Source organism: Xiphias gladius, chromosome 22 (genome assembly GCF_016859285.1).
Source record: "Xiphias gladius isolate SHS-SW01 ecotype Sanya breed wild chromosome 22, ASM1685928v1, whole genome shotgun sequence".
NCBI classification, from domain to species: domain Eukaryota; kingdom Metazoa; phylum Chordata; class Actinopteri; order Istiophoriformes; family Xiphiidae; genus Xiphias; species Xiphias gladius.
In genome coordinates this window covers 6,854,525-6,865,549 of record NC_053421.1, presented here as the reverse complement: position 1 = coordinate 6,865,549, position 11,025 = coordinate 6,854,525, and the positions used below count along the sequence as shown (strand labels likewise).

Here is an 11,025-nt window from a genome sequence, read left to right as displayed (position 1 = left end):
GTGGCCCTGTAATGTGCCCTAATGACGGAGAACGAGGCGGCCTCGGCTGAAGTATTAATTTGGACTGCCTCCCCAATGATTATTCCTCAGCCACCGACACCACCACCACTGCTGCCTCCGCTGCTGTGTGTGCGAGGACGGATGCGAACGTGATTCATGGAGGCTTTCCGCTCTGCGCTATGGCTTGATTTCTTGCTGTCACGCTATTCTATGAGGCTAATATATCCAGGGGGGATCTGCAGCAATTAGTTCAGCTTTTTATTTGCCTTTCAGGAGCTTACAGACGTTGCTTGATGAATCTGCGGGGAGAATATATGGATGGAAATATTGTTCCTGAATAATATATCCAACATTAAAACATAAAGAAGGGAAGGGTTAGAGGGCTGGCACAAGGTTGCCCCGTGCCTCCTTCCTTTCTCTATCTACAAACCACATGAGTGACACATGAATGTACCTTGACAAACATGGCAGCACCTCGCCAGTGCAGTAATAGTCTTCTCTTCAGGGAGACGTCTGTCTGCAGAGTCCTGTTGTCTGCCTCCTCTGAGTCCCCCTCAGACTTCTACTCGACAGGCCTCAGACCTGTCTGAGGGAGACCTCACTGTGATACCCATCATTATGTGGCTTGGTGTTCCTTCTCTAGTTTCCCAGCTTAGACTCTAACAATGAAGGCGTCCCTGTCAGTCCTCACACCGCTGTGTCTAAAGCCCATTGTTTTAGTTTTGCTTTTGAGGATATTAAGAATGTCAGCACTGAATTTGTTAAATCCATCGAAATACTATAATCCATAGGTAGCTTTGAAGCAGCAGGGATGCAGTGTTTTTCTTTATTTAGCCAAGTCTAAATCCATGAGGATAAGTTTTTTCATTTAGACACATTGTCGCACCGTGATACTTTTCTGTAATTACTGTAAACAAGTGACAAAGAAGTTGATCTAATTTTGTAACCCTGATCTGATTCTAGTGGTGCAGATATAGTGCTCATGTTTCTCAAAATTAAGACCAGATAGCTTATAAAACCCATTGTTTGCTCTTACGAGTCTTTGCCTGTTCTTTCACTTAGAGGTTGTTTTTGTTTTTTGAAGGCAAACGGATACATCTTCCAGAAATTTGTTCCAGACCAGAGGTTTTCAACGTTCTTGGCCTGTGACCCCTTAAAATGGAGCCCAGTCTTCTCGTGACCCCTTGTTAAAGGTTATGGCCTCAGTGTGGATGTGAGCTATGGGGTTTTCAGCCTCAGTGTTAATTTTCCTTCACAGATTGTTTTATTTGAAGGATTTGTGGGAGCCTGAAGAGGTGAAAGTGTTCCAAATAATCCCTTTAATCACCCCTTTAGGGGTCTCAATCCCCAGGTTGGGAACCAATGGAGCAGAACAACAACATCCTGCTCTTGTTTTGTGCGAGAAAGCAACCTAGCAGATTTCAAACTATCTCTGCCACAGACCATTTAAAAGCACTTTAGAGACAAATCTGTCCAACTGAATTATTGAAAAGAGTATTGCCTGCAGATATTGACTGAAATGCCATTTTGTTTCCATGGAATAGAACAAAAATGGAGTAAAAGTGTATGAATTCGGGCATCCTTTTTTTCTTTTAATTGTAAGATTTTATAGAATTACAAATGTTTTATCCTTTTCAAATATGGATAACATGCCATGAATGTTTGTATATGTAACTTTGATTTTTCATCTTGGAAAAAAGTCTAATTTTGCATGACAAAAAATAAGCCCAGCTCATCTACCAGCTTTTTCTGAGCTTTCAACCACTTCTCACCGTTTTCATCGGCAAAGGGAACTGCCTCGCCAGTTGCGACTGGCTCAAATCGGGTCGTTCCCCTTCGCTGATGAAGACCATGAGATGCAGTTGAAAAGCTCCAAAAAGAGAGTAAGTGGACCTCAAATTGGGATTATGTTTTCACGAGTGAGAAATGTATGGTAGATGAATGTTAAAAAAATATATCATCTTGGTCCACTCTGATAAGGAACGTCGCCTCAGGTGTTACAGGTGCATTTTTAACTTGAAGTAGCACCTAACCAGGGAAACTTTACATTTTTTACCTACTAATTAGCCTTGAAACTTGTAAACTCTCCTGACTGGTGTCCATCTAAAGCTTCCTGTTCTCTCGGCAGCCTTAAACAGAACCGCTTAGAGGCTCCTGAGCGCTCTCAAAGAGGATCTAGCACAGACGCTATATAAGATGGCCTGGCTGAGAGATGTGCATGTTTCACAAACAGGCCGAGCAATTATAGCCTGAATAATTATGCGCTGAAGGGGAGACACGTTTCGCCCCACTGATCAGCAAAGTTCATGTGAAGTTATAATTAAACAATAACTCGTTTACAAATGAATGCACACATGCATTTGTGTACTTAAGTGTGCAAAGTGTAATTAGCTACGACGCATCTGAGTGAGATTGAAGAACAACAATGTCAAATGGTGGAATTATGTTCAGGTCGTGAGCTCGTATCACTGCTATCCGTGTGCTCGGGGGTGGAGGAGGAGGCGGCGGCGGAGTGGGGGATGGGCGGTGTGAGCGAAGAGAGAAGGGCAGACTGAATGAGTGATTGATACAGGAGGCTGATTCATCTTCACGCAATTCAGAGATGGACATGATGTCTGACAGGGAAACTTTGTATAAAGGCATTAAATTAAGATCTCTGGAGGGTAAATAAAGTTAGTCACAAAAACATTAATTTTCAAAATTAATTAGACCCCAGGAAATCTTATTGAAACATTATGTAGTTACACACAATGTTAATTGACTTTGTGCGCTCAGATTATGATTAAGTATTAATGTTGTTTCTCATTGACAGACAGAAATATATCTGTTTGTTGTTGTAATTACGCTTTCATTTGTCACTTTTTCTAACAAGTTAGTGAATCTGCTAATTACAAACACAAAAATGTTCCTTTAGTGACAGGGCTGAAAGTGCTGAGTCAGCATTGGCACCGGGAAGCATACTCTATGTCCCTCTTCATTACCTATTCCAGGAGGCAATGGTCACCGCTCTGTCACGGAAAAAAACAATGTTCCAGGTGACACCCTGCGTGAGGCCGCCAGCCCGTCCGAACAGGCTCTACAGGCCGAGATGTCCTTTCACATTTAGCATTTGATTTTCACTCGGGCACCTTGCAACAATAGGCACAAATCTGCAAGGCTGAGATGTGGAGTTTGGTAAGAAGTCTGTACAACCAGTCTATGGGTCCGCGTGATTATCTTGCCAGGACTCTTGCCGGAGCCACAAGTATTACTTTCATTATCGATCAGTCAATTGATTTAAAAAAAATTGTTTTGGATTAATCGTTTATTCCATTAAAACATGACAAAATAGTTTAAAGTGGCCATTGCGAGTTTCCAGAGCCTGAGGGTTATGTCTTCAAATGGCTTTTTTGACAGCAGAAATGTTTACTTGTCACAGCTGTCATGGTAGGAAAGGCACAGGTGTTACTAATAACATTAACAATGGATCCGTTCTATCCGAGTGTCCCAGTGAGCCATGACAGTGTGACAGAGAGCCAGAAGCCCTGAAACTCAAGCAGCTAAATGTAATTCCGGCATCATTAACTGTATTATTTACACCTGTCCTTTTCTTACTGTGACATGTCTGAATGTCCTTTGAGGGGAAAAAAAAAAAAAGGCTTACTGCTTGTTTTGTCGAACCGACAATTTATATCCAATTTACAATGATGTCAAACCGAGGAGGGCAGCAAATTTTCAGATTTGAGAATCTGGAACCGGCAAATGTTTGGCATTGTTGCTTGACAAAGGACCTCTGAGGATCTTCTCAACCGTTTAACAGACACATCTGTAGTTGGACATCTTGAAAAGTTGAAAAATTTGTTGAACTCATCCTGATCAGGCCATCTCTTATCACCCGGTTAGTCCCAAAGAAGTCCCCTTGGTGCACTGCAGTTTTGGCATGTGGTATGTTTATGATGGACTTTTCATAGTTAATCAAATTTTTGGATATAGTTAGGTTTTAGAGGGCTGACTGAACAAATGGCTATAAATTAATATTGCCCTAAAAAACACATGCTCTACCAATTAGTTGAGACATCCATTAACGGCAGAGGTAGAATACTGACACTAAATAAAACATTTCCTGATCCTAAAATGCTGTAAATGTGATAAGTCTAATGTTATTCAATTCTACACTTCTTGTAATTATTTTTCAATGAAAATACAGGGATTATTTGGCAAATCCATAAATCCAGGATGATGTTAATGGTAGAGTCAAGTTGAAGCACAACAACAGTTGTGACATTGAACACTTCACTCTGATCACTGGGGGCAGAAACACTTCTGGCCAAAGTCTATGTCCAGATTAAAATGTATAGAAAATACTTTTGTGTGTGGTTTAGAGAAAAGCACAAGCAAAAGATCCATCGCCCAAATGAATGTTGTGCAGTTGCATCGCCACACAAATCAGCAAGTCTAATTTTTATTTACAAAGATGCAATACCACCAAGAAGTGCAATTTTTCAAATTTTTATATAACGTGTAGCTAATTGTTTATTGTATTTATTCATCTTTTAAAACGTTTCATGTTCATATGTGACATGTTTAATACCTTGAGTTTTAGGCTTCGCTCTTGTCCATAAAGACTGAGATTCTTTTAAAAGGAGAAAAAACGGTGCAGATCCTTGAAAGTGTGCTCTTATGTGTACCAATGGATCGTTGCATTCATTCTCTCAGCAGTAATTGTGTCAAAAAAAAAACCCCAACAGAAATTAATATGAAAATATTAAAACATTTTTACTATAAAACACCTCTATAATATTTCCATATACTTTAAATTCTGCAAGGACTGACAGTGGTCTGTTTTAGTTGTACTTAGTGTTAGCAAGTGTGATTTAGTTCTACAAAGACCTATGCTGTCTATTAACTGTCTATTATTTTTTGATGGTCTTTTAATATCCTATTATATTACTTTAACACTAGCTAACCTTCTTGTGCAGGCCTCTACTGTCTTTTCCACATTTAGTAAATAATTACTAAGTGTTTCCGCATCGGCTCCCCCAGAGTGGAACTCATCCGACCACAGACTGCACTCGTGTATTACATATTTCCTCCACGGGTTCCTGATTCAGCACAGATTTGAATACTACGGTCTCTGTTTCTAAACCCAGTCCTCGCAGACAACAAAGTGACATGACGCCTTGGACTCACCCCCCTCGGGCCATGCTGGCGCCGCTAGATGGCGCTGGAGCACCGACTATGACCCCCCCCCCCCCCCCTCTCTCTGTTTCTCCACAGCTCAGTCAGCACCACAACAGTGGAGGGTTTTTTTTTTTTTTCTCTCTCTCTCTCTTCCCTGGGAGCCTAATGGGAAATTTCAAGTCACCTAAATAAAAAGGAAGGTGTAATTAACGCGACGCGCTATTAATTGCATCTGCTAGAGAGCGGTTGAAGGGCACGGGGGCGCACTTTCCGGATGCCTGGGCTCCACCAAAGTCTACTTCGCAGACCAGAGCCTGGGCTTCACTTCAGGGCGTCGTCTCGTGCCGGGCGTCCACATGGCGGGTCGAGCGGCCGCGACGACGCGGGGAAGGGGACGAGTTTCGCCCCCCCCTGCACCATCAACAGTGCGCCATGTGCAACGACACCGTCGCAGGGCGCGGTAATCTGTAGCTGCCCCCCCCCCTCCCAGTGTTTCGGAGGGACAGTAATCGTCCCGCCTAGAGGTAAAGGAAACATGTTGCCGTGGATTGCAGACACCGTCAGGTCCGGTAGGGTCACTAAAAAGTGAACTTCTCAAGAAGCACGTTCTTTAAGTACAGACATGGCTGGATAATCGGGCGGAAAGGAAATAGTTCATTGCAGTGGCCAGTAGAAAGTGGTCCGTCCCGTTTATTCTCTTAATTCGACAGATACATGAAATAAAAGAGCGCCCCTACTTTTTTTTTTGTTTATGATCGGGTTAATCGGCCATCAGTCAGCACTCGGCCATCGATCACCCAGTCGATCCTACTCATGAGCCGAATAACGCTGAGGCGCGTGAATCTCGCCCTCGGCTCGTCCGTCGCAGCGGGCTCTGGCAGCTTGTGGGGTTGAAACGGAGAGGAATCCGATCGCAATGAATGCCGTCGTGGCCACCGGAGGAGGGGGGCGACACACTCTCACACGCCCGCGGTTCAGAATCGCGGGGGCGGCGGCGAGGAAAAACGGCAACTGTGCGTTTTCGGCCGCCGGCTTCCAAAATAAAAATCCGCTAGGGTTCAAACATCACCCCACACGCTCCTACGGGAATATCACAGAGGAGGACAGACTATAGGGGACGGAAAATACCACCAGGGTCGCCGCTGTCAATATCACTGTCACGGCACAGGAGGTCCCCTTAGAAACATTACGGTGGACTTTTGTTTTCCCCCGAAGAGCACTTTTTTTTTTGTTTTTTTTTTTTTTCATCCATCGATCCGGAACGTGCTGTTATGACGAGAGTATATTAGGGACCAAAGCGAGGAAGCGGTTATTTACGTCTCACAACCCATGATGCGTTCACAGTCCGGGTTGTTTACCGACCCGTCACTTTCGCAGGCCTCAATCTCCTTTAGCCCAGGTGAAGAGGGGTTTTCAGCCTGGAGAGGTCTGACACCGTGCAAGCTTTAACCTTCTGAGGTTGACTGATATTTTTTTTAGAAAATTATGTTTTTCCATCGTAGAGCAAGAATTTAGGAAAACAAAACAAAACCCTGTGACTTGTGGACTTTAGGGGCTACAACACATTTTAAAACGCTAAGGATCTTTGTTTTAGACGATTTCAAGATGGTTCCCCCCTTTTTTTTTTTTTTTTTTTTTAGTTCCCAGTACTGTGAGTTTGCAGCAGAGAAAGTGAAACCTTAAGCTCCCAGTAAAATAGCAGTGAGAGCAAAATAGTACCACGTTGGGCCATGGTCGACCCCTTCCATGGACCACTATCGGTCCTCGGACCCCACTTTCAGAACCCCTGATTTAACCCCGCATGGAAGCTGTGGCTTTCCCAGCCAGAGCCCAGTGGATTTCCAAGCAGCCTGGGGCAGAAACAACACACCACGGGCTCAGGGTCTTCCATTCATCAACCCTGATTTTCTCTCAACCCTTAATTCCACCCAAACGAATGGGCTCAAAGCGAGAAAACCATTTTTGAACACCACAGCTGTCGGGCGGACAGTGAGCTCACTGCTGCACCATTCTGGTTTGCTGAATTTAAAAGGGGAAAAAAAATAAAATACATTTAGCCTTGACGTTGGAAAAAAGCTGTTTAATATCAACCCCATTATTTAAAAATGTGCAAGTCCGTTGTTCATGTGTCAAGTGGTGAAACACCTACAGGCATTTATCACCTCTGCTTTATATCTACCCCAAGTTCATCCAGTGAATATGACATAGCCTATATCCCCCCAAAAAACCCAAACGACCGGTTTAACAAGCAATTAAACAGAACAACAAGAGAACAGCGTCGGGTTGCTACAGGTCTACATCCCGCAACTTGGATTTCCAGTGATTTATGACTTAGATCGATTCATTAAAGCTACCGAGGAAAGATTTCAATGCCATGATCGTTTTCTGCTTGTTGTTTTCTGCAGGGGGAACACAAATCAGGAGGGGGGGGGGATAAAAGCTGTTTCCACATGAGAGGAAAAAAAAAAAAAGCATCCCTGGGTATCTGTCTTTGCATAAAACAAAAAGCAAGCTACTGTACGGAGAAAAGATGTATATACATTTAGCTGTGACGGTCCAGGCTGTGGCAATCCCGCGGAAAAATAAAAAATATGTCTCCCTCCTTCCCCTACAAAAGAAAAGCCTACCCGGTGTCATTTCATATATATCTCGCCTTTTTCTGTCATCTATAAAAAAAAATAAAAAAAACCCATCGTAGAATAAATTACAATCTCGTCAACGAAACTAGAACATAAAATATAAAGGTCTACGAACAGTTCCCCCCCCATGATAAAGCAACTCAGACGAAGATGAACAAAATGGCTGAAATGAAATGCAGGACAAGGAACTCACAAGCAAATGAAAACACCTTATGAATAATAATAATAATAATAATAATAATAATAATAATAATAATAATGCAATTTTTTGGAATGTCACCAAAATTTGTTTTAGGAAGAAATGCAAAGGCCTTATTATTATTTGTCTTCCTTTTCAAACACAAATAATCATGATGGCAAACGCTGTATTTGTCCTTTCTAGGTCTGATTCATTTATGGACTACAATAGTGTTATCAATCAATCTGAAATCAGTCCTTAAAGCACCATATTTTGATTGGAAACAGAGTGTAATGCAATTTCAGAGCGGGCATCAAATGGCAAAAAGACAGAGCTCCTTGGACAGTTTAAACAAATTCAATTGATTTCACATGAATTAGAAAAAAAAAAATATCTTGGAGCTCCAAATGAAACACGCCACAGAAAATGATTAAACCTCAAACGAGCATAATTTCGGCAACAAAATGAACGTTAAATAGCGCACAAATACAAGGCAGTAGGTAGGCTAGGAATGAAAACTGGATCTTAAAAACTCAACCTGCTTGTTCCTGAAAACATCAATCCAAAAAGTGCCCCAGTGAAGAACGAAAAAAAGAAGGAACGAAGCCATGACTTTTAAAGTTATACAATATTTACAAAAGTGGATCCAAAATGTTCTGCGAGAGTTGGTGACATATCTTTTTTTGTCGATGTATCTTTATATCTAGAGCCCGTCCTGTGGTGGAAAAGTGCCAGATAATCCAACTAATGGCCACGGAGCCTTTCCTGGGGCCGGGAGACTCTCTGAGGGGTAGAATGAGATTATTTAGCGCTTGTTTTCTGACAAATGTCATGGACTTTTTTTTTTTGTTTATACTGCTGTTTGACTTACGATAGAGGTCATACGCTTTATTTGCCACATCACTGCACTCAGGCCAATTACTGAGGAGTTCGGCCAGTGAGCTGCACACATGTAGTAGTAGCCTAATAATAATAATAATAATTATTATAATGATAATAATAATAAGCTGTGTTAATAACTAAATCCTGACCACAGTCCTCACAGAATGAACGAGAGCTGAATGGCCTGCAGTGTCCCAGCAGTGTTTTTAATGCAAAAGCGGCTCTGGGCTGCCTGGCTGACAGATGGGAACTCGGCCGATGCTCACCCTCAGCTGGACTCCACTGGACTGGGGCTGCAGCCTTTACTGGCCTCCAGTTTGCTCCATTAACGCAGCTCCTTTGACCCGAATGCGCCACCCACCACTGCCGGACGCACAATTGGGAGCTACAAAACTAAACGCCTCTGCCTTTGCTTTCCCCCTTTTTTAGCGCACAGGAAAAAAAAAAAAAAAAAAAATGTGTTGAATTGGATATAAAAGTGGCAAATGGAAACCATTCAGCTTTGCTTTTCGTCAAACACCAGGTACCCTCCTCCCCCTCCCTCTCTTTTCCCCCCGTCAAGTAGGATTTCAATACACAATAGGGGCTACACCTTGAAACTGCGTCGACTGGAGTCACAGTGCTGGGCATGTATCCTCGGAGAACACAACACAGGCTTATGTTCCTTTAGCTCTGGGAGAGGGGGAAAAAAAATGTCCTGTCCTCCCCTCACTCATTTTCCATTTCTCAGATATTCACCGCAGATATTGTATAAGTACTCACTGCAATCTATTATACATAAAACACCCACTATATCGTTTCATAGTCCAGTGATTTATATATAACCTTGGGGATAAATAAAAAGGAGAAACAAGTCCTGGAGGAGCGGTCCAGCAGAGTTCATTGGACCGGGGTCTGGACCCCGTGGTGCGGCGGCGTGTCCCCGTACACATCCTCGCTCCCCGGCAGAGCTCCTCCGGGAGGGGTCATGCGTTTCTCCTTCTGTCTCCTGTTACAAAACCAAACCCTCACCACTTCTTTCTCCAGGTGCAGACTGTCCGCCAGGGTGATTATTTCCGACGCTGCCGGTTTAGGGCACTTCAAAAAATGGCTCTCCAAAGCTCCCTTTACGCTTACCTCGATCGAAGTCCGTTTTTTCCTTTTCCTCCCCTGCGCCGCGATTTTGTCCAGGCTGGTCGGGCTGCCCGAGGTGGAGTCCGCCTCCTCCAGCCACTTGTTCAACAGAGGCTTCAGCTTGCACATGTTTTTGAAGCTGAGCTGCAGGGCCTCAAACCTGCATATGGTGGTTTGGGAAAACACATTTCCGTACAGGGTCCCCAGGGCGAGTCCCACGTCCGCCTGCGTGAAGCCCAGCTTGATCCTCCGCTGTTTAAACTGCTTGGCGAACTGCTCCAGGTCGTCCGAGGTCGGCGTATCCTCGTCCGAGTGGTCGTGGTGGCTCTGCGGCCGGTGCTGGTGCTGATGCTGGGACGGAGGGTGGCCGTGTTCGCTGAGGTGCGGGCTGTGGTGGTCGTCATGACTGTCTCTTAGGTTGTGGTGGTGCATCCCCTGCCCGCTGCTCGGGATCAGCCCGTTCACGCTGAAGCCCGGCTGGGAGTAAATAAGGCTTTGGCCGTTCGTCGTCGCCATGCTTGGTATGTGCGCCGCGGTGGTGGTTCTCCACGCCCGGCCGTCGTGGTGGTTCCCGTGCGTCTGGTGCACCAGGTGGGGCGGCCGCGACTGGTGCTGCAGGTTGCTGCTGGAGTTGTGCATCTCGTCCCGGGCGCCCTGCACCGCGGGCTTGATGTCCTGCTCTGCGCCGAGCGGGCTGGAGGACCACGGCGCTCCCTCTCCGTGGGACAGCGCCGTGATCCACTGGTGTGCGTGGCTGAGCGTGTGACTGTTGCTCTGCAGCGGGTAGTCGCTCTGCAACAGGCTCTGCGCGTCCCGGTACGCCGTGGCTTGCTGCATGCTGCCGGGCTCCGAGTGCACGATGGATGCGCTGGAGGTGAGGATGTTGTAGTGGTTAGACGCTGCGGTCGCCATGACTCTCGGAGCCGGACTGGTCGCTCTTATTAAAGGAACCTCGCATTTGACAGATTCTCTCCTGCCCACAGGCGGCTCCCAGGCGCTCTGCCAAGTGTACGCCGAGGCGCACCTGGACCCCGCCCCGCCCCCGCCGCTCAT

General features: G+C 45.0%; 1 protein-coding gene across 1 annotated transcript; it reads right to left on the bottom strand.

Annotated features, from left to right (window-relative positions):
* Window positions 1-9,738: 9,738 nt before the first annotated feature.
* On the bottom strand, window positions 9,739-11,025 carry pou3f2b (POU class 3 homeobox 2b). Its single transcript, XM_040118315.1, has one exon. It carries the CDS (start codon window positions 11,023-11,025, stop codon window positions 9,739-9,741), a length of 1,287 nt encoding a protein of 428 aa, XP_039974249.1.